Source organism: Aspergillus ruber (genome assembly GCF_000600275.1).
Source record: "Aspergillus ruber CBS 135680 unplaced genomic scaffold scaffold00001, whole genome shotgun sequence".
In the NCBI taxonomy this organism is placed as follows: domain Eukaryota; kingdom Fungi; phylum Ascomycota; class Eurotiomycetes; order Eurotiales; family Aspergillaceae; genus Aspergillus; species Aspergillus ruber.
In genome coordinates, this window is record NW_024467297.1 from 208,278 (window position 1) to 230,428 (window position 22,151).

Here is a 22,151-nt window from a genome sequence, read left to right on the forward strand (position 1 = left end):
AATTGGGAAAGCTGAAGCTCTTATAAACTGAATTTATACCTTCAAACAAAAATGGCACTCATCAACGAGTCGCACGATTCACTTCCTTGTGAGTTACGCTTGTTTGCGGAATGCACATCGAAGTAGACACCTTTGCTAACGATTTTCGATCTCTTTTAGACATCGATCATGAGCCTTCTGCGCATGCCAGAGCAAGCGCAGAGAAGCTCATCTCCGCAGAACTCTCGCCGGATCATGTGTCATCTCTCCACTCCTCCATTCCCGCTTTCCCCGAACCCCAATTTTCCCCTCTAATGCAACAAGAGCTGGACCGCAAGGCAGCCGGATTACCACTCACTGGCGGTATCGACCTATCGCGTTACGAGGCTCCTGAGCCGCCTGCCCGAATGACTGACGCGGAAGGAAATTCTATCCCAGACCTCAATGAATGGCGCCAGACACTACAGAAGGCCTACACAGCCAGTTCGCATCTGTCTATGAGACACGAGAACTTGGCCCTTCTTGAGGAAAATGGCAAGAATGCGTGGTTGATAGGTAACTCGCAGTTGGAGGATATCCTGCGTGGCATTGAGAAAGAATTGGCAGAAACCAAGGAAGCTGCGGAGACTGTCAACAAACAGAGAAAGATCGCGCAGGAATCCAGTAAAGGGGAGCTGATTGGTCTAGAGGAATCCTGGAAGCGTGGAGTTGGAGCCATTCTCGATGTGGAGTTGGCTTCTGAGGGTCTGCGGATGCAAATCTTGGAGCAGCGACGTCAGTTTGTCCAGAAACAGTCCCGGTCATGATGACAGTTGGCATTAGTACTTCGTGTGCGGAGTTGATACGAGATCTGCTGTCAAGACTGGCAAATGCTCTGCCCCGTAACATGTCCTTTACTTATCTGCGGGCAAGGTGCCGTGTCGTTGGATGGATGTCACCTGGTCGCTTTTCTTTGTACCGTTGTGGCACAGCATGACACGGTACTTTGTCCTCTCCCCGCAAATTCAATGGATTTAAAAATCAGGACACAATGGGATAGGTGAAGTTCTAGAAGCTGCAGGATGCATGCGTCCGGCGGTCCGCGCGGAGAAGGGTAATTTGAGAATATGGGACGAGAAAAGGCGCGCTGTATACGAGAATATAGGTATTGGATCTACGTGACCATGTCTATCTTTGGAAAGAGCGAATAAGAGTTGAGCTGCCAGTTCGGCCAAAGCTACAATTCTTGTGCGGGGACGGATGTCCATTATGCTGTTCCCCCGCAATATGGAATACGGCCGATGCCAATCATGCGGATGTCTGGAACTTCACACTACGGACAACGGAGACGTATGCACTATCGATTTTGATTTGTCATTCGTCACATTGAAAACTGTCTTGTCCTTTTGGCCTTGTCGATCCATATACGGACTAATGCTCCACCTCGAAATCCGAATGTTTCTATCCTCAATTCATGCCGTGATAGACTCATATTTCTTCTTGCTACTTTCTACGGAGCCTGATTGTATTGTATCCTATTCTTATACTATAGTTCACCTCCGTGTGCCATCCCAAACAAGACCAGTGACACCACAACCCACCTGCACAATTTCCACTGCGTATTTGCACGTCCCTGGTGATTTTATGCCGAGTAATCTGTATATTACTCTAATTGTAGATTTGCCCCGGATTTCTCGTCTGAAATGCGGGGAAAGAACGGCCAAGTAAAGACATTCGTACTCAGCGCTCTCGTCCTCTATTAGACCCCGGCTGCTGTCCAGTTGTCAGTCTATGGTTGGACATCCTGGTTAATATCTCTTCGCATTCTGCATCTCTTATCGCGCGGGGTACCTTAATCCATGAGTACGGCTATATAACGGTCCTTGAGTGCCTCTCATCGCTTGTACTGCATTCCTTTCAACTTCCCGAATCTAAAGGTAACCACGAGCACCATGACCATCCCGGAAGAGGTGGATATCATCATCTGTGGTGGTGGCAGTGCCGGCTGCGTACCAGCCGGCCGTCTAGCCAACCTCGACCATAACCTCTCGGTTCTCTTGATCGAAGCTGGTGAAGATAACCTGAACAATCCATGGTTAGCATATACCAATTGTCTTTAGCAATGGCGTTTGTTAACCGCTGTCTGTGTCTTAGGATCTACCGCCCCGGTATCTATCCCCGGAACATGAAGCTGGACTCGAAGACCGCTTCATTTTATCATTCACGACCATCGGAGCACCTTGACGGTCGGAAGGCTATTGTTCCATGTGCGAATATTCTTGGAGGAGGGAGCTCGATAAATTTCATGGTAAGAGATCTTTGTGCAGAGAAAGTAATTCGGCCAGTCCACTAACTGGTATAACTGCAGATGTATACTCGGGCTTCTGCTTCGGACTATGATGACTGGCAGGCAAAGGGCTGGCGTACGAAGGAGCTTTTACCATTGATGAGGAAGCACGAAACTTACCAACGTGCATGCAACAACAGGGAACTTCACGGTTTCGATGGTCCCATCAAGGTCTCATTTGGGAACTATACGTACCCTGTTATGCAGGATTTTCTACGAGCGGCAGAGTCTCTTGACATCCCAGTCACGGATGACCTGCAAGACTTGAAGACTGGGTAAGGTACACCAATAAGGAGTGTCTTGACTGTTAGGTTGACTGACTGTTTCTGTATAGGCACGGCTCTGAGCACTGGTTGAAGTGGATCAATCGTGATACTGGTAATGTGTTTCCATTATTTTTTTTTTTTTTTTTTTTTTTTTTTTTTTTTTTTGTCCCATGAAAATCTTGTTAACGTTCCACTAGGCCGTCGAAGTGACGCTGCTCACGCATACGTTCACAGCACTCGAAGCAGACATTCCAACCTACACTTGAAGTGCAACACTAAAGTGGACAAGGTCATTATCGAAGGTGGCAGAGCAGTCGGAGTCGCAACTATACCAACCAAGCCCTTGGACGGCCGTAACCCACCCCGCAAGATCTTCAGAGCCCGCAAGCAGATCATTGTTAGCAGCGGTACTATGGGCTCTCCCCTCGTCCTTCAAAGATCTGGAATTGGTGATCCTGAGAAGCTCCGGGCAGTTGGGGTCAAGCCAATTGTGGACCTGCCTGGCGTGGGCCGCAACTTCCAGGATCACTACCTTACTTTCTCTGTCTACCGGGCTAAGCCTGAAACCGAGTCGTTTGATGACTTCATCCGGGGAGACCCTGAAGTGCAGAAGAAGGTGTATGATGAGTGGAACTTGAAGGGCACCGGTCCTCTAGCCACGAATGGCATTGATGCTGGTGTGAAGATTAGGCCGACGCAGCAGGAATTGGAGGAAATGAAGAGGTGGCCTACGTCTGATTTTGTGAAAGGATGGGAGTCCTACTTTAAGGATAAGCCAGACAAGCCTGTTATGCATTATTCAATTATTTCTGGATGGTTCGGTGATCATATGCTCATGCCACCGGGCAAGTTCTTCACCATGTTCCATTTCTTGGTAAGTGAAAGGACTACCTTTGAACCTTTTTTGGTTAACAAGGGCACAGGAATACCCTTTCTCTCGTGGATTTACCCATATCCAATCCTCAGACCCATACGAGAACCCTGACTTTGATGCTGGATTTATGAATGATAAACGCGACATGGCTCCCATGGTCTGGGGTTACATCAAGTCTCGAGAGACGGCCCGCCGGATGAATGCGTATGCTGGAGAGGTGACCGGTATGCACCCCCACTTCAAATACAATTCTCCGGCTCGCGCATTTGACCTCGACCTTGCGACTACCAACGCCTATGCCGGACCGAATCACCATTCAGCTGGTATTCAGCATGGTTCCTGGTCACACCCTCTGGGACCGGGAGAGCAGCCTGCGTCGACTTTCCTCAATTCTCACAAGCAGGAGACCCGAGCACCGCTTAATTACAGCGCGGATGATCTCGAGCAGATTGAAAAATGGGGTGAGTCTTGCCAAAATTTTTTATGCTTAATTTGTTGTTCAATACTAATTCTCGTAGTTCAACGTCACGTAGAAACCACATGGCACTCGCTGGGCACTTGCAGCATGGCACCCAGGGAGGGTAACTCGATTGTCAAGCACGGTGTTGTCGACGATCGTCTGAACGTTCACGGTGTAAAAGGTCTCAAGGTCTGCGATCTGTCTATCTGTCCGGATAACGTAGGCTGCAATACGTTCAGTGTACGTCCCCTGATCTTCTTATTTGTTTTCCTATCTTCGGACTTGGCTGACTTGATCCTCTACCAGACTGCTCTACTCATCGGCGAGAAATGTGCGGTTCTCACCGCGGAGGATCTGGGCTACTCAGGCTCTGCTTTGGAGATGAGGGTGCCTACTTACCATGCTCCGGGAGAAGTCGTGAACCTGGCACGCCTGTGAATGGCATTAGCTGCATATGCTTCTATAATTGTTATGATTTTTACGCATTTGTTCTCTAATTACCTGTCTTCTGTGTTGCTTGGATATAGTCAAGCCAGATTATGTATGGCAAACCTTTCTCATGATATTGAAATGCCCAATGTCCTTTTCTCTTCTGCATTAGAACATTCGCCTTGAAAGTAACATTCTATCAAGAGCCATGACTTGCCCATTTATATACATTCATACTGCATTGCATTCCTCCCGCCACCATGATTCACTACTAGATCTCTGCGCAGTGACATCCCTCTGCCAGTCCTCAATCACAGAACTAAGAACCGGAGTTACTGTTCTTTAAGCTGCCATTATCTACTCAAAATCATGGAACAGTATCAGTTGATATTGCATATATGCCATATATCAGTGAGGCAGCATTGAATCAACAAGCAGTGCGCCTTGATGCTCCGTGAACCGAGTTCCCTAAACAGGAAACAAGACTGTATGTTCGACACGGTTCAAGAGAGACTTCTCTGAAATACTTTGGTAAATTTGAATAGCATTCGCCGTTTTAGTAGGGTCTTTTTTTTAGTACGCCTGAGAGCAGACTATGCTAGACCTGGATCACTCCTTTCAGCATTCAGTCGAGAGCGAAGAACTCATGATATCTGCTTGTATGCTAGCTGATACTAAGCACAATCGCCGTTACAGATTGAAAGAACACATAAGCTTTTTGATCGATCAAGGGACCTATGTCGTGGCAGCTAATATGGAGAACTACATCGTATATTTTTCTGGACGTCACAATCCGGAACTCTCCAAGTTGTTACCTCGAAATTAGTATATCTTTCAACCTCGCGAAGCACCAAAAGTTCTTGATTCGAGAAGCATCATTTGGCTGCCGGGTCTGCTCTCATTGGAGGACGGTTGCCCACACTCAAGACATAAGTTTGATGCGCATCAGTTTTATTGAATCTGTGTTGCGTCTTGTCAATTCTGTACTGTACTCACGTAATGGGGCATTGGAACGCTCGATGTCAATTGGCCTTTGACCTTAAAATATCCTTTTTCAATTAGACTATCAATTTCTAGAGAACTTTGAATTGAACAAAGGTTAAAAAGCGAGAGAAATGCTGGATTCTAGATCCGACCAATCACGTGTCGCGTCGCGTATTTTCCCGATTTGTCAAACGCGAAGGGAGTGAGATTGAGATTGTACAATCGAGACGAATTCAAGGCTTTTTGCTGTATAACTAGCTCCAATGCGAGGCTTTTTACAGTTTTATACATTATAGCTAGAATAGCAAATGCCCGATGTCTTTATCAGTAACACCTTCAAAAGGGCCGAAAGGCCCTTCCTGGGTCCATGAGAATCCCTACCTGACAATAGGATGGGAGGAGACCAGCGAATCTGGTGCGCCATCGCTCAAACATTCTGCAATGCGACAGACGCTCTCTGACCAAAGTATCTTGACACCGGAATTATTTGCCAATGTTCCGTGGACAATTGCGAAGTATCTCTGGGACTGTCTTGGAAAGAGGTAAGCTGTTTTACATAAACGCAGTTCAATCCATTGACTTGTCTATAGCAACAAGAGAACACTATACATATGGAAATTATTGGTGACAGCATATCCATCCTATTTCCGAGAGATCTCTCGGTACCGTCTCATGAAAATCGAAGGGCCTCGTATGCCAATACGAGATTATCTAGACCAGGTTAAGAGTGACACTCTGCATTGGGGCGTCACATTGACCCTCTTCACCTCATTCGCGAGTGTCCCCGAACTGGTGGAGATCGCCAATGTCAAGAATCTCGTCGCGCTAGAGCTCAATACATCATCCGAGCTGGAAACTTTTTCCAATGAGACTGATTTGCCAATGACGGCGCTTAACGATCGGATTGTCCGGACATGGAGTGAGCTGGCAACGTCTGGTGCATTTGCGCATCTGAGGGTCTTGAGGATCTCACATCAGAAGCAGGTGTCACCGGTTATCTTGCGGTTCTTGAGATCGTTTCCATCTTTGCGTTTGCTTGTCATATGCGACTGTCCGAACATTGGCCGTCTTTTTAAGAAGAGCAGCAAAGCAATCGAAGGGTGGCAACCGGCGGACATTCTAGTTGGTGAGAATGATTCCAATGCAGCACATGATAAGCTTTACGGGTGCTACAGGGCTAGCTTCGCAACGGATGAAGATATGAAAGTACCCGATGTCCCTATCCTAAGCTTCCAGGTCGGCCGGGAAATGCGCCGGTCAACCAATACGCCATCGTTTGACACTATTTACTTGGTACGACAAGGTCACCCGGAACATGAGACACCCGAACCTGCTGCCAAAAGACAGAAAGTACCTGGAAAACACAGCAGAGCGACAATGCGAGAGCATAAAGGGAGAAACCTCGACAGTGTCTTGCAGGAGTTTCTGTAAGCAATGACGATTGTTAGCTCTATGACGTAAGGTGGCATAAGTCGGCGGATCAAGCATACAGCAGCCCTTGATTCTTCAACGTCTCGACCACTGGCTCAGAACACCTTATCAGAGCTAAAAATCACGCTTGCGCTTAAAACAATACTATTATATGCTATGCGACACTCAGCTGCGTCGTGATGAGGTGTGTTGGCCGCGTGTCTATTGGCCAGCGGACAGCCACCAATCAGCCACCGCCGCAGCTCCCCCCGCAACGTTGTCTACCGCCCCCATGATTCCCTTTTGGCTTCAATCATTACGCCGCTGTCCGTTTGGCGCATTGTGAACGACTGAGGCTATCTAGATCATTCTCTGATTGGGCTTGAATTATTCTCTCTTGCAGACAGACTGCCATGGCGAGTCCACGCCAATCGCTCGACGCTGCCGCTGCTGGCAGTTCCAATGGCTCTTCCACTGTCGTATCTCCGCCATCCAACATTGACTCGCGGGCTTCTGGCATACGAAACCAGTCTGCTCGACGCTCACATATCTCCACGAACCATTCGCATCGACAAAGCTTCAGCGAGACTCTCCGCGCGCCTGGATCCCCGAGATCACGCCGTCAGCCGTCGATCACCAACGCCGGAGTCTTGAATCTTATTGATAACCCGCCTGTCCCAAACAATCCAGATGCCAGCTTTGCTGGTCGTGACTGGAGACACATTTCGATTGGGGAGTTGGTTAGTCCAGAGGATCTAAAGTTTGTCGAGGTTGACACGGGGATTGAGGAAGCAACCGATGTAAGCAATCCTTCTTGGCCTCTGCTCTGGGAGAAACTGACAGCATCTGGATAGGCGTTGATCGACTCCAACATTGCGGTACTGCTGATTCGCGAGACACCTGAACACAAGTCCGCCGTGGGCACATTCGACTTTTCCGACCTTAACGCATACCTTCTGCTAGCGGCGGGACTGACGCAACCCGACGAAGAGTTACTTGGACTATATGGGGAGTTAGCACGGAAAGCTCAGGAAGGAAGCAAGATACCACTGCGAGATGTGAAGGATCTAGGCAAGAAGGAGCCGATGACGACACTGCCCGCGACGGCTAACGTGATGAGTGCCGTGGAGACGTTTGGGGGTGGCGTGCATCGTGTCGTAGTGGTGGACGAGAATAGTAATAACGAGGTGGTGGGAATCTTTAGCCAGTTTCGGTTGGTCAAGTTTCTGTGGGAGAATGGTCGCACGTTTCCAGCAGTCAATCAACTGTATCCGAATTCCCTGGGAGATTTGGGGATAGGGTCGCGAGCCGTGCTTTCAATTAAGTGAGTCCTGTTTTCTTTTCTCACATACTGCACGGCTGTGCTAATTATAAACAGTGCAGATAGGCCGCTTAGTGAAGCCCTGCGGCTGATGTATGAGGAGGGCATCTCATCCGTCGCAGTGGTTGACAACCATTTTAATGTAGTGGGCAATATCTCCGCGACAGACGTCAAGGTATGTGGCATATTTTCTTATATTTTTGATGACTAACGAGTGTAGCTTTTGACCCGATCCTCATCACTTCCACTATTGCACAATACATGCACAAATTTTGTCTCGGTGGTTTTGTCTACGAGAGGTTTGATCGATGGCCAGGATTCTTTTCCGGTCTTCCATGTAGATCCTAGTTCGACCCTTGCACATACGGTGGCGAAGATGGTGGCTACTAAATCACATCGGTAAGCATCCACGATCCCTATCCAACTATGCAAAATCTAATTCAATATAGATTATGGGTGACGGACCCGCTCTCCCCAGCGTCATCCGGACCTTCGACACCGTCACATTCAGCAACCCATCTTGTGCCCAACACAGCACCAAACCCAGCAGTGTCTCCGCCCACATCGCCAAAGCCGAATCAATTGACAAACCCTAGCAGCAACCCACACTTGCCGATTCCCCACACATCACCACAGCCGGGATCAGCCACACTGGCAACGTCAATTCCCGCATCAGCACTATCGGGAGCACGCCTGTCGGGCCGATTGCTGGGCGTGGTAAGCTTGACGGATATTCTCAATCTACAAGCACGAGCCAGCGGGTTAAGCCCGGCCGATCCTATGGAAAGCCGCGCGCATCGCCGACGGAGCAGTAGTTCTAGCATGAGTGTCCGGCGGAGCGGAGAGTTGGGGCGGGAGTTGTTTAGCCGAGGTTTTTGATTTGCATTTCTTTTGCCCTTCAGTTCTTCACGGATGATATGATAAAGTTGCGTGCGTGTCTGTACGTACAGATAAGGGATGATCACGATCGATCGATCTTGGCCAGTGATGCAGAATTCGGCAGATACCGGTGGAGATAACACTAGTCCCGCATAGCACATACATACAACAAATATACATAGCATAGCTAAGAATGATCATTACACGATATTTTGTACCTTTGTACCTGACATGACCTGACCTAAAACCCCTGCAGCTACCGCAGCTACTAGCCAATTCTCACACCGGGGCCACCTACACACCAACAACCCTGTCTGCCTGCCAGCCACCCACCCACCCAGGTCGCCAACCTCCCCTCTTACTCATGCTGAGTGATCAGTCTGGCCCGCCTTACCCAACGGTTCCAGCTCTACCACCCATGGTTGACCATCCACACTCGGACGGTGGGAACGTCACGGACCAGTGGTTCGGGTGATTCACACGCACAGATCGATGGAGGGATGTGGCAGGGTACGTATCGGGCAGGGATTGCTGTAGGTGCTGTTATCGCCGGGGACGACCGAACCAGTGTCCATCGGCTAATACCGTCGGTTCAGAGAGGGGTTATGTAAGATGATGAGCGACTGGTGGGTTTAGTATTTGGAATTGTGCACGAAGTAGTCCCACTGTATGTACTCTGTATCTGTGGTGTCTATGATAGGACATGGAATGCTTTGGTAGCTAGATAAATAAATAAATAGAACAGATCTAGAAGATGTCAACACTGTCTGATAGCACAGACCGACTTTCCGAATGCAGCTGTACTATACATACACACACACACCGCACGCCCCTAACTACATCAGTAGAAACAAAGTAAAGTAACATGACTAGTGACAGGTGCCAAGTAAACTAACTTTATCCTCTTGGCTGGGTTATTTTGCCTCAGTAAGTAAGTTATATCCCTCACATGCGATGTACGTAGCTGTACTAATGTTTATTGATTTGTGGATCAGGCTGCAGGTGATTTGCGCGATTTGTAGAATGATTGGTTCATTATAAACTAAGATTTAACCATTATAGGCAGATGGGCTACCTCTAGCCAATCCTACTGTCGCAATGAGTTATACGTGGGTCGACTGGGCCTGCTGGATGGAATATCCGACCAATCAGCAACCATAGGGCTGTACAAACAAACCATGACATCGAACCATGGCCGATGCATATTCTCAAGGTTAGAATGCGGGGCTTTTCTCTTCAGACGCGAGTGCAACATTAAATTAAATTTTATTCTCTCGTTGCTCGTAAATACATACACGGCAAAAGTTAAGTAATAATAATAATAATAACATCAGAACGCCAGGGGTATTATTCCCATCCCATCCAATAGTCCTATAATACAGCCATATCATAGCCAATAAACATAAGCATGAATCATCGTAAAGAACGTAAGAAAAGAATCAAAATCATGCAGCAGCTGTAAAATCATCCATGGTTACAAAGTCTTCAAACCCGAATGGCTCCCGCTCCGATATTTCCGTGGTATTCCCCAGTCCTAATGCAAACTGACTGAACTCATCAAAGTCTGGGTCCAGTTCTTGTGCAAATAAAACCCCATCATCATTTTTGCCTATTGTCTTCACGTCTGGTTGCGGTACTCCCATCGTTCCCACACCGACACTGGTCGTCTTGGGTGACTGCGGTGGTGTGCTGGGCGACGAGTAGGCGTCTGGTGTGGGTTGCGTTTTGGGCGATGCGGGTTTGGAAATTGGCTGCTGAGATTGTGCCTGCTGCTGCTGGAGGTTGTGCATCATCATCGCCATCGACATGTTTGGTTCGGATTGTACGCGGCTATGTTGTGATTGTTGCAGTGGCTGCTCTTGCTGAACTGGCGCTGGAGCGGACATCAATGAGAAAGAATTCGTAGGCATTCCGTGCAATGGAATCTCTGGAGCAGATGCAAATCGATCTCTGAATGGCCGTGTCGCAGCAACGTTCATTGGCATCTGAGAGACATAATCCTGCATGACGTGCGGCTGCTCTTGCTGGGGCTGGAATCCCGTCCATTGTTGAGGCCACTGCATCTGTTGAACATACGCGGGCACCTGATTATACCACTCAGGCTGAGTGTGCTGCGGAGACGCGATAGTATTATAATCTGGTGACATCGTGTACCTGTTCTCCGTAATCATAGGACTGTTCAATGCCCCCGTCTGCATCCCCTCCGAAAAAGACGAGCGCACACTCGACAAGTCCAAACTCATCTTGCGCACCCCATCAATCGAGGCCCGCGGTGCCATGCTAGTGGCCCGTCTAAGATGTTGATGCGGAGCAAGAGGCTTAGGAGAAGCAGAAGTCACAGAATTGGTCGTAGCTGACGAGGCCGACGATGTCGAGCCCCGGTGGTTGCGAGCAGCCAATGCAGTCAAAAGCTGGCGATTAAGCTGTTCTTCGATTTGCATGTTCTGAGCCTGTAGCATACGAATGCGTTTCTCTTGGTACCGCTCGTCGACCTCTTCGTACATGGCCTCTTTCTCGACAATATCTTTGGTGATGTGCAGGCTCTTCCCGGTACGCTTCTTGTGTAACATGGAGGCACGATTGGCCGATTCCAACCTAGCATCGAGGCTGCGGTCTTTGCGTCGGGATGCCGCGATAAAAGCACTACAAGGATTAGCAAGACGGTCCGGAAATATCACATCCCGGCTTGTGCAACGACGTACCGTTCCTGGTTCTCCTCCCGCGAACGGGGGATAGGAGACACATCCAAATCCAAGTCAGACGAAGGCATAATGGAATCTCTTATGCTGCTATTGAAGAAAATGCATATGATGATAGTGCGAATAAAAGGCGAGGTAGAAGGAGAAGTATATAGAGAAGAAGAATATGCAGAATGTGCGTATCCAAAATGGAGGGGCAGACAGAGGCAGAAAGGCAACCCTGCAACTTTATAAACCCTGCACGACCGCCTGGCGACAAGGCAGCTAGCTGTCAAGCCGAGGATTAAAAAAAAAAAAAAAAAAAAAAAAAAAAAAAAAAAAAGGGTGTGCCAAGTACCACTGTATTCCCAGGCTGCACAGACCCACGGAAAGAGGGCTAGGTTAGGTCGATGTGAGGGCTGAAACCATGGAAACAGTATGTACGGATTGCCACGGCGGAGAAAGGCCAAAACGAGAAGAGAACTGATCTAGACTGGGGCCGTTGTATCGTGCGAATATCTGTGTCCTGAAGAATATGGGGAATATATGGAGGTTACATAGGAAAAAAAAAAATAAATAAACTGGTCCGGGGGAGAAGAAGTGGAAGGCGGATGGAAGGGCAAGTTACCTAGGAAGTCACGTTGCAAAGTCGCCGGATTAGGAAAGTCACCTCTCCGGGATGCTACTTACTAGTACTTACCACACCTACGGAATTTCTTATGAAGCAAAGATGAAAAGAATACCCAGTCGATCGGGTTCTTCAGGGTCTTGTTTCGTGTCGTTTCTACAAGTTTTCTTTCTTTGTTATGTTGCAGAATCTCCCATGTGTCTGTCAGCATCTAACCCTACCCACCTTGGGTAAATCTTTCGCATTTTCCTACCACACTCGTACCCTCTCTACAGCGCGCCCCTCTCCGCTACCCCTCATATCTAAACGAGACGCGGGATCTGGATGGCTCTAGCAGGGTCTGGCCTGTCACTGCCAAATTGACAGGTCTCGCCATTCGTGCCAAACTTTACTTCTCCTCCCCTCTTTTCGCCACCGGCCTCTGCTCCGTTCCTCCATTCAATATGTATGGTCTCTCTACGAGCGTCCCAGCGCTCTGTCCCAGGGAACGATGTTGTGAGAAGGCTATTTTGATGGGTCCCTGGGGGTGGGGTGAAGTCTGTCACTGTTCGTATATGCTCTTGGTCTGTAAAATGCCACGGGACGGGCCCTTACTTTGGATTTTCTTAGTATCCTGTCAACTGACACAAATGAAGCAAATCAATAGCCAACCACTAACTACACCGTCTCCACACGGACATGTCCGATGTACTCTCCGCTCCATTCATCATCCCTCTTAGCTCAGCCGTGCCCTTTTGCGGCGCTTCGTCGGTAAGTCGTATCATTGGCAATGGCTTACTCGGACAAATGGCCGTCCAGCGGAGAAATGTCCCGGTTAGATTCTGACTCCACGTCGGACTGTTCGTGCTCTCTTGAATCTTCTTCCCCTGATTAGGATATTCCTAATGGCGGAACCATCCCCTGCTCCTCCTTCCTTTGTCCACCTGCCACGTACGATACTCGGAACCGCATCTTCACCGAGCTACCCTGCCCAGACTCAACCCCATCCACTAACATCTCCTGCTGGACGCCGTTCTGCTGCAACGCGGAGATCTCCCGGCCAGTTTGCGGTCGGAGTTGTAAGCGATATGCCTGTAACACGCGTTCGTCAGTCTAAGTTCATACCGATAAGCTTCATCCATTATAGCCACTCACCTTCTCCACAGCCACCTGGAAGTGAAGCTCTTGTATCGGTTGACTCGTGCGATTCGAAAATGATCCCACTATATGAATCAATCGTGGCTGAGACGGATGTCGCCGTGCCACAAACTCAATTCGCAATGACGAATCCAGTACGGCCACTTTGCTTGTGCTGGGGAGGGCGCTGTTGCTCTCTGGTAGCGATGAGGTAAAGTTCCATTCGTCCTCTTCCGTCGGCTGTGTTGCCGGCCGAGCGGGAGTTCCGCTCCGAGTCATTGCCGGTGGTGTTTGGCTTACGGCCGGGGAGAATGGACTTGATCCTCGAGAGCTGCCGGATATCAGCGATGCGAATGGGTCTGCTGCTGCTGGTGCTTGCAGTTTTTGGGGTGGCGGCTGTGGCGGCTGTGAGAACCCGGGGATGGATGGTGGAGCCTGGGTGGTTGGTTGTGGAGAGCTCAACGATGACAGGATATCATAGTTGGGCTTAGAAGATAGCGAGGCTTGCTGCACTGGTGGTGTCGGGGATGTTGACTGATTGAGTGGGTTGGTCGGTGGAACAGCTAAAACATGTTAGAATCGCCTACAACACTAATCATGAAGAACAACTTACTAGGCCCCAAGGAGATACCCCCTGAAGGCACCTGGTCGTCCAACGACAGTCCAAGCAAATCGTTTTCCAATGAATTACCTCCCTGGGCAGGCGTGGCTTGCTGCGATCCACCGGCACTGGGGCTAGGCTCCGGGTCGAAATCGATCAAAGACAACTCATTATTCGCATTCTTGGACACACCCGTCGTCGTACCCAGCGTACCCTTCGGAATACGTGCCGCTCCGTCAACATCGCCCTTCTTGACCAATCTATACCGTTCGATAGTGCGGTGGATGCTGTCGTTGATCTCCAACAACTTGCGAACAGCCTCGGCATCATCCGACTCTTCTTCGCACATTTTCTGGATCTTCGGGTGGGCACTAATGAGCGCATTCGCGAGTTCCTATACATGTCAGTATCTCTCCTATATAACTTGTACAGGGTCCCGGTCGTACCTCGAATACATCACCCTCCGCAATGGGATCCCCAGGCTTGTGACTCTCCAACATTTCCTCCAGAATTTTGGCCTTTTGCTGAACCCTGGCAACCTCTTCGGCTGCCTTGGCCCGGTAATCTGTCTTGTGCCGATTGTCATATCCTGCCATGACCTTCATCAACCGATTGGCCTCCTGCAAGTCCGCCGGTGTACCGCGTCGGATCAACTCTTGCAATTTCGCCGATTGCGCCTCCCTTTCTTCCTCTTCCATTTCCTCGGCCGATCGAAGGTTCTATCAACTGTCAGTAACCCGCGCACATAACCCCACACAGATAAGGCCTACATCACTAGGATTCAAAACAGCTGCATCATCAGCACGAATCTCCGGAAACATATAACCCTTGTAAAGCAACAGCCGGTGCATGTCCCTTATATGACCCAGATCCTCCTTATACCGCGAAGTCTGGCAAATCGTCTGCCGCCACTCTTCAATCGACTCGAGAATGCGATGCTGCACCCGAGACGGCCGCATAGGTGGCCTCTCAGGGAACCGTCGTACCAGCTCATTTAGAAACTCCTTGGTGCTGATCTGGAGGTGGAAAGGGTATCCGCAGTTCTTGACACAAATATCGAGCAGCTATATTATTACAAGAGTTTCTTAGTTATGTTCCCCGCATGGTTGTATGGTGGGCTCGATTAACCTACCGCCAGCGCAAGTAACGATACATTCTGGTTCCGGGAGTTGATCAGGTAGACAATTTCAAAGGTCGCTTCTCGGGGTCTATCCATAACATCCATTAGAATTTGTAGTAAACACGTATCCTATTCGAGCACTCACGCATTGCCTTTCTTGGAGTTGATCAGGTCCGCAACCTCGAGGTTCAGGGCGAGGTTGGGCTCGTATTGGGAGATATCGCAGGCATGACCTATAACCGTTAGAATTGGCATTCCATCATTTGATTGTAAACGTACGGACTGCGCGCTGGACCGGCGTGAGCCCCAGGTCAGCAAAGGCACCGAACCGGTCCCTCGCTGCCATGCGTGCGGATGCTGCCTCCAGGGTGACGGCGGGAGAGAGTCAAAGATATAAACCAAGTAGGGGTGAAAAAAAAAAAAAAAAAAAAAAAAACCAATGCGATTCCCACACCGACGCTATACAGTCACAAGTGTGGGTGGAATAAGGAGCTCTTGCTGTTGATATAGAGTATGGAGATAGACAAGTTGGAGGTTTAGGCGGCGGTCGCTACTCCACGTGTGGCGCTTAGTTTAGTCCGATCGATCAACAGTCAACCTTTTCCGTTCACTAACATTACAACATTCTATACCTCACTATAATACAATACATATATACAACAACTACAGCAAAAAATTGACAACATGGTCCGCCACAAAAAAGACAACTTCTCCCGAGGAGGCAAGAAACCCAACCCCCGCCCCCGTGCTCGTCCTGTACCCCGCGACGATAACGAGTCCTCGACTTCCTCCAGACCCCCGTTCAAGGCCGCTTGCTGGGACTTGGGCCATTGCGATCCGAGACGATGCTCAGGGAAGAGATTGATGCAGTTTGGGTTGATGCGCGAGCTTTCGATTGGACAGAAGCACCCGGGTGTGATTGTCTCGTAGGTTTTTTTTTTTTTTTTTTTTTTTTTTTTTTTTTTTTTTTTTTTTTTTTTTTAGTCTTTTTTTCTACTGCGCAATACTGACGAGGGAATGCTACAGACCAAATGCGAAAAAAATAATATCTCCCGCAGATCGTGAACTTCTCGAAACACACGGTGCAGCAGTAGTAGAATGCTCCTGGGTCCGAGTCCAAGAAGTCCCCTGGTCGCGCATCGGCGGCAAATGCGAAAGACTCCTCCCCTACCTCATCGCCGCAAACACAGTCAACTACGGCAAACCTTGGCGCCTGAACTGCGTCGAAGCGCTCGCCGCCTGCTTCTGTATCTGCGGCCACGAAGACTGGGCTAAGGACGTGCTCAAACCATTCCGTTATGGCGACGCATTTCTCGAGATTAATTCGAAGCTGCTGAAGAGATACGCTGCGTGCGCGACGGAGGAAGAGGTTAAAAAGACGGAGGAGGAATGGCTGGCGAAGATTGAAGCGGAGTATGCGGCGAATCGGGATGTGGGTGCGGATGATATGTGGACTGTTGGGAATACGAATCGGCAGGTTGGTGATTCGGATTCGGACGAGGGCTCAGGTGAAGAGGACGAGGAGGGCAATAAGAAGAAGAAAGACGAGAACGGATCAGACGACGAAGAGGAAGGGCAGGAAGATAAAGACCCCTTCGCCATCTCCGACGACTCCGAAGACGAAGCCCAGATGGCCGAAATCCGCCAGAAAATCCTCAACTCCAAGTCCTTCCAGAATCCTTCTGTCGACGACGATAACAGCCCTACAAAACAACCTGAGAAAGTCTCCCGTCCAGATGATCAACCCGTCCTGCGCGAAGACTCAGATGCCGAATCAGGCTCGGCAGGGAGTGAAGATGACGAGGATGAGGCGTTTGATAATATCATCAATGCGACGCCTGTTACGGATCGGACGGGGATTATTGCTTCGTCGAGAAAAAAGGGGAAGGAGACGATTAGTGCATCGTTTTCAAGGACGGTAGTTGATGCGCCAAAGCGATGGTGATCTAAATTTTTTTCTTGTACCTTGGTGTTGGGCCTTTAAAAGTTATTCATTATGGGAATGGAATCCTGGATAGATGGATCAGCAATGTCACGTTATGCTATGCTTATATATGTAGGGTTATCACAATCTACACTGTAATGACAACAAATATATATCAATAGCTCCAATTCTCGTATAGTAACCACAGCCTGCGATTTTTTTTTTTTTTTTTCAAACAGTGCAATGTCCATGCAGCAACATACTAGGTAAATATTTCGTTTAATTTTCATGTCCCATATCCCAGCCATAAAACATATCAGAATATTGATGGTATCGCGTTACTATTATCTACATAACATAAAGAAGGTTGGTGTCTGCAAAGAGTTAGCTTCACAGCTTGACCAAATATAAAATATGTTGGCAAATTACGTACCCAAAGGATGACTGCTGCTCAGCTGCGGTTTCTGTGAATACTTGGTCGCCAGTTCGTCCCGAATGCTGTTTAGCAACTGCACATAGCTCTGTTGAGGATTCTTGCGCAGTGCTGTGATGAAAGCCCAGGACATGGCACCAGTTGATTCGCCAGAGATGGAAGCATCCGCACTGGTCTGGCTGTCCTTGCTGCCGGACCACATGATGACATCCGCCGGGCTCGTCTTGGTCTGCTTGGTTCGCTCGTATGCGTCGTCGCCCTTGGTCGCCTTCTTGAGGAAACCGACAGCAGTCGACATCATACCGCCCATGTCGCCGCGTGCGTACGCGGAAACAACTCCCAGCAAACCTTGACCAGCTTCCTTGGCCAGGTTGGGCTCCTTGAGGACACCCGAGGTCGAGTAGACGTAAGGCAAGTCGAGGGCGGAGCCAGAGTGACACGAGTCAAAAATGGCCGTCAGTCGCACACCGGGCTGAAGGGAGTTGACCATGATCCGGTGCATTTCATCATCCACAATGTGTCCTGCCACCCGGAAATCGACGGGGTAGATTACTTCGTCGTATCCATCATCTTCGTCCCCATCTTCGTCTGGTGTCTGACCTCCGTGACCTACCACCAATAATCAGTAACCTTCCAAAGGGTCAAAACGTCGAAGGGTTAGACGAAGGGCATACCGGAGTAGTGGAAAAAGAGAGAGTCATTAGGCTGCGCATCCTTAACTAGCCAGTGCATAGCACGCAAGATATTCACCTTAGTCGGCTGGCTCATAGGATTCTGCTGGTCATCGGTAAGGATGACCATGTCCTCCCTAGCATAGCCAAAGCTCTGGTTCAGATAGGTGGACACATTCTTAACATCATTAATACAGCCACGCAGCTGCCCCTTCTGTCCAAAGTAGTTGATTCCAATCAACAGTGCCTTTCTTTTTCCTGTACAGCGCGAGTACTGAAAGTTGTAACCCTGCGGAGCGCCGTGACCGAACGCGACCGGCTCAGACGGCGGCCGAGCCGGGCCACCACCACCACCACCACTATCTAATAAAGGAATACTAGATCAGCGTTGTTTTCCCAGGATACACAGTGGCAAATGGAGGAACATACATTGTTGTCGCCCATACATCGAACCTCCAGACGGCGCGGCTGGAGGTTGACCATATCCCGATGGTGCATGCTAGGATCCACATGTCAGCCACGTATTCTTTCCTTTCTATGCCACGCGAAACGTACTCCATAACCGTTATTGGGGGCCGATGATCCGTAGGATGGCTGGGGAGAGTGACCATATCCGTAGGGGTTGGACTGCTGGTGGTGGTGGTAGGCTTGTCCAGGATAACCGCCGTACGAGGACTGCTGCATTGGTCTGGGGGGGTTAACATGTCGCTCAGAATATGGGAAGTATCGCGGGATTCAAGGAAATTGTGCACAGCGGATAAGACTCACGGATATTGTTGCTGGGAGCCATAATTGGGAGGAGGATACTGTTGTTGTGGGGGATAACCCGGAGGGCCCGAATATGGTGGATAGTAAGACATTACTGGTGCGAGCGATGAAGTCGGGGATGAAGACGAGGAAGATATAGGATAGTAGGTACCACAGGGTATCGCAGGGTATCACAAAATCAACGAGTAAGCCGTATACCAGAGTGTTATGGGACAAAATGGGAGATGGGAAGGTCGAGGGAGAGTGAAAGACAGATCGAGATTGGGTGGAGACGGGGAAAATTATCCAGGCGGCCGGAAAGGCGGCAAATACGGATACTATACAACTGAACGGTGTACAGTGCAGTGTATTATGCAATGTATATAGCAAAGAGAAACGCAGAACCAGCCCTATAATTTATTTCAAACTCTGAGCGAACTGGGTGAACGACTCGTGGCGGTGATTCTACTTATAGATCAGGTTCCATGAAAATGAGTGGCAATGGTAGGCAGTGCTTAATAAGATATCTACCTTTTCTTGATATTTGTTTGATGGCAAAATAGTACTAGTAGTACTACTGTGAGGGGTAGGGACAAGCTCTATGATTACTATGGATGCCCAATGCATGTACTTCGGAAATACTCTATACATTGCTGCATACATGCAGGAATTGTCCACTCTACTCTCTAAAGGACATCCAACGTCAAGAGCATGAGGCTGAGCCCCATATCAGATGCTTACGGTCGAGGCTGAGAGAGCTGGCTGAGATTGATAAGGCACCAGTAGAGCAAGTATGATGAAACTATGGATATGATGAACAATCAAGATTATACCTATAGCACAATATATGCCATTCTAACAGACAAGACAACTTCCTTTTCAATCATCCTATCATCATCTCCAAGAAAGACATTTTTGGCTGTTCTCTAGTTTCACCCCATCATCTCCGTACATCTACATACCTCATTCTTATTCTATTACATAGTCCCTTTACCGTCTTCGAGGCATTCCTCGACCCCGTCCACCCAGAGCGCGCTGAGCAGCACCCGGGGGAAGACCACGACCCGGTGCCTGTGGCGCGGCGGACTCCTCGTTCTCTGCAATGCTTCGTTAGCGATTGATCCAGGTGAAAGAGCATCATTAGTCAACTTACTTATTGTCTCATCCACGCTCAGAATCAAGCAAGCAGCTTCCACTGCTGCTTGAATGGCGTTCACCTTGACCAGACTGGGCTCCCACACGAATGCGTCCATGTTGTCCCGGACACCTTCGTGGTCAAAGTCAACACCCGCCCAGACGTTGCCTTTGCGGTGCTCCACACGCAGGCGGTTTAGGATATCGGTAGCGTCGAAGCCAGCGTTGTCGCACAGTTGACGGGGAATGACTTCCAGAGCCTTGGCGAAGGCCTTGACGACGGCCTGTTGCTTGTGGGGGACGTTGCGGTCTGCGAATCCGTGCATATAGCCCGAGAGCTCCATCTCGGTGGCACCACCACCAGCCACAATGGTTGTGTTGCGCAGTGCGCGCTTGACAATCATGATGGCATCGTGCAAACTCCGCTCGACTTCAGCAATGAACTGCTCCGCACCACCACGCAGAACCAGGGTGCATGTCTTAGCACCCGGGCATTCCGAGAAGAAATTGAAACGTTCACTACCGATCTGGCTCTCCTCAAACGAGCCGCAGGAACCCAAGTGGCGGTCCTGGATGTCGGTGCATGTCGACTGCGTTGCGGCACCAGTCGCCTGGCAGACACGGTCCATATCGTCGGAAGAAACGCGACCAGCGCAGAAAATGTCACGATCAGCGAAGTATCTGCGAATGTCAATAAAACGCCCCTCTCAGTAGGAGAAAGAGGAGGGGAAAGTTTTTCACGTACTGTGTAGCAAGATCACCAATAGGCAGTTTGCTGAGAACAACCTTGGCACCCGTCTTGTAAATGGCCTCGAGCTTGTTGTAAATAATCTGCCACTCGGCATCGACAATGGCTTGGTATTCAGACACCTGCTCGACCCGGACCTCGGCGTTGTCCTTTTCGCTCTTCAACTCGAGTTCGACATTCAAGCAAACGATCTTGGGGTCTCTGAACGACTTAGGCTGTTGCTCGAACCCGGCGTACGAGAAAGTCTTCTTGAAGGCAACACCGTTGACGAAAAGTGATTCCTGGAGACCACCGCCGGTAACCTTCTTAACACCAATCAACTTCTCGTTGAGGTCGTCTTGGTCCAGCGTAAGGACCGAATCGACAACCACTAGTTCCCAGTCAGCCCATTTCCCCTGTATCAACCCACGCGAGACAAAAAAAAAAAAAAAACAGAAGCCAACTCACTCTTGGTGAAAAATTCCGTATTCCGCTTGATTAACTTGCTATTCATAGCCGTCGCAGCCAACCTCCGGAGAGTCTGAACCTTCTTCTCCTCGCCACCAGCGGCATTGACCATGTCCACTGCAATCTCCTTGACCTTGTTGACGGCCATGGCGCTCCCCCTCCGCAGACCCTTAACGATAGTCTGTGGGCTGACACCCTGCTCGACCAACTCCCGAACCTCCTTAAGGATCTCGCCAGCAAGAACGACAACCGAAGTTGTTCCATCTCCCACTTCGGCGTCTTGGGATCGTGCAATGTCGGTAAGGATGCGGGCGGCGGGGTGGACGATATCGAGGAGCTGTAACCAACAAGACACGTAATCAGCATTCATACTTCTCCTTCATTTCGTTTCATCTAAGTATCCTTGTTGAATCACGCACTTTCATAACAGTGGCTCCATCGTTTGTGATCGTCTGTCTGCCGTTGTTGTCAACAAGCAACAGATCACCTCCGTACGGACCGAGCGTGCTCTTGATCGTGGATTGCACCGCAACGCAGGCGTTAATGTTCGAAACAATTTGACCCTTTCCTTGAGATGTATCCGTCCCTATCCATCAAGCAACAATGATCCCAAGTCAGCGAAACGTCCAGATTGCAGATAGATTGCGGGCGATACGGACCCTCCTTCAACACGACGATCGTGGGTGTTTGGCCGGCAAAGGCCATGGTGAGTAGTTATTTATTAGGCGTGAAATGCAAATACAAGAAGATATCCCCAACTGAGAATAAGGTCGCTCGACGAAACGTGGCCTAAAGAAAAGGGTGTCGGGCAGTTCTCTGGGGTCGATGATCTCGAACCAAAATTTCCCAGAGCTGCTCCTCGTCGCCAAACGCACAGGCGGTGACCAATCATGCCGCCCCGCAACCCTACCAAAGTGCCCCTCAACGGTTTAGATACTTATACATTACTAGTTCTAGAGAGGAATTGATTTATTAA

The 22,151-nt window shown here is 49.4% G+C and overlaps 9 protein-coding genes across 9 annotated transcripts; 5 read left to right on the forward strand and 4 right to left on the reverse strand.

The window, feature by feature from the left end:
• Nucleotides 1-51: 51 nt before the first annotated feature.
• Nucleotides 52-785, forward strand: EURHEDRAFT_511660 (pre-mRNA-splicing factor SPF27 family protein; the record flags this gene model as incomplete). The annotated part of the gene is made up of 2 exons (XM_040785984.1): nt 52-88; nt 160-785. 2 exons carry the CDS (start codon nt 52-54, stop codon nt 783-785), a joined length of 663 nt encoding a protein of 220 aa, XP_040643110.1.
• A 1,125-nt stretch (nt 786-1,910) lies between these two features.
• On the forward strand, nt 1,911-4,480 carry EURHEDRAFT_490213 (GMC family oxidoreductase; the record flags this gene model as incomplete). The annotated part of the gene is made up of 8 exons (XM_040785633.1): nt 1,911-2,053; nt 2,113-2,266; nt 2,327-2,580; nt 2,640-2,683; nt 2,769-3,445; nt 3,495-3,906; nt 3,964-4,145; nt 4,212-4,480. The coding sequence occupies 8 exons, from the start codon at nt 1,911-1,913 to the stop codon at nt 4,341-4,343; spliced, it is 1,998 nt and encodes a 665-aa protein (XP_040643111.1). The 3' UTR covers nt 4,344-4,480.
• A 1,153-nt stretch (nt 4,481-5,633) lies between these two features.
• EURHEDRAFT_444855 (uncharacterized protein) lies at nt 5,634-6,749 on the forward strand (the record flags this gene model as incomplete). The annotated part of the gene is made up of 2 exons (XM_040783492.1): nt 5,634-5,860; nt 5,909-6,749. The coding sequence occupies 2 exons, from the start codon at nt 5,634-5,636 to the stop codon at nt 6,747-6,749; spliced, it is 1,068 nt and encodes a 355-aa protein (XP_040643112.1).
• Nucleotides 6,750-7,141: 392 nt separating this feature from the next.
• Nucleotides 7,142-8,928, forward strand: EURHEDRAFT_446271 (uncharacterized protein; the record flags this gene model as incomplete). Its single annotated transcript, XM_040783587.1, has 5 exons — nt 7,142-7,528; nt 7,583-8,052; nt 8,107-8,224; nt 8,270-8,448; nt 8,499-8,928. The coding sequence occupies 5 exons, from the start codon at nt 7,142-7,144 to the stop codon at nt 8,926-8,928; spliced, it is 1,584 nt and encodes a 527-aa protein (XP_040643113.1).
• A 1,445-nt stretch (nt 8,929-10,373) lies between these two features.
• On the reverse strand, nt 10,374-11,573 carry EURHEDRAFT_445506 (uncharacterized protein; the record flags this gene model as incomplete). Its single annotated transcript, XM_040783537.1, has 2 exons — nt 10,374-11,220; nt 11,296-11,573. Coding segments are annotated over 2 exons (1,125 nt in total), but the record flags the coding sequence as incomplete, so codon positions are not given.
• A 1,060-nt stretch (nt 11,574-12,633) lies between these two features.
• On the reverse strand, nt 12,634-15,479 carry EURHEDRAFT_527424 (VHS domain protein). Its single transcript, XM_040787021.1, has 8 exons — nt 15,351-15,479; nt 15,217-15,304; nt 15,084-15,159; nt 14,722-15,015; nt 14,398-14,670; nt 13,964-14,345; nt 13,369-13,913; nt 12,634-13,305 (listed from the first exon to the last, which is right to left on the reverse strand). Exons 1-8 carry the CDS (start codon nt 15,415-15,417, stop codon nt 13,105-13,107), a joined length of 1,926 nt encoding a protein of 641 aa, XP_040643115.1. The 5' UTR covers nt 15,418-15,479; the 3' UTR covers nt 12,634-13,104.
• A 276-nt stretch (nt 15,480-15,755) lies between these two features.
• On the forward strand, nt 15,756-17,016 carry EURHEDRAFT_445063 (ribosome biogenesis TSR3 family protein; the record flags this gene model as incomplete). The annotated part of the gene is made up of 2 exons (XM_040783503.1): nt 15,756-15,997; nt 16,098-17,016. The coding sequence occupies 2 exons, from the start codon at nt 15,756-15,758 to the stop codon at nt 17,014-17,016; spliced, it is 1,161 nt and encodes a 386-aa protein (XP_040643116.1).
• Nucleotides 17,017-17,179: 163 nt separating this feature from the next.
• On the reverse strand, nt 17,180-18,783 carry EURHEDRAFT_534767 (caspase family protein; the record flags this gene model as incomplete). Its single annotated transcript, XM_040787308.1, has 5 exons — nt 17,180-17,369; nt 17,429-18,037; nt 18,103-18,462; nt 18,505-18,598; nt 18,655-18,783. The coding sequence occupies 5 exons, from the start codon at nt 18,781-18,783 to the stop codon at nt 17,344-17,346; spliced, it is 1,218 nt and encodes a 405-aa protein (XP_040643117.1). The 3' UTR covers nt 17,180-17,343.
• An 819-nt stretch (nt 18,784-19,602) lies between these two features.
• On the reverse strand, nt 19,603-22,001 carry EURHEDRAFT_407388 (chaperonin-containing T-complex subunit CCT7). The gene is made up of 6 exons (XM_040780536.1): nt 21,835-22,001; nt 21,595-21,761; nt 21,176-21,512; nt 20,726-21,098; nt 20,000-20,661; nt 19,603-19,943 (listed from the first exon to the last, which is right to left on the reverse strand). The coding sequence occupies exons 1-6, from the start codon at nt 21,878-21,880 to the stop codon at nt 19,837-19,839; spliced, it is 1,692 nt and encodes a 563-aa protein (XP_040643118.1). The 5' UTR covers nt 21,881-22,001; the 3' UTR covers nt 19,603-19,836.
• Nucleotides 22,002-22,151: the final 150 nt, after the last annotated feature.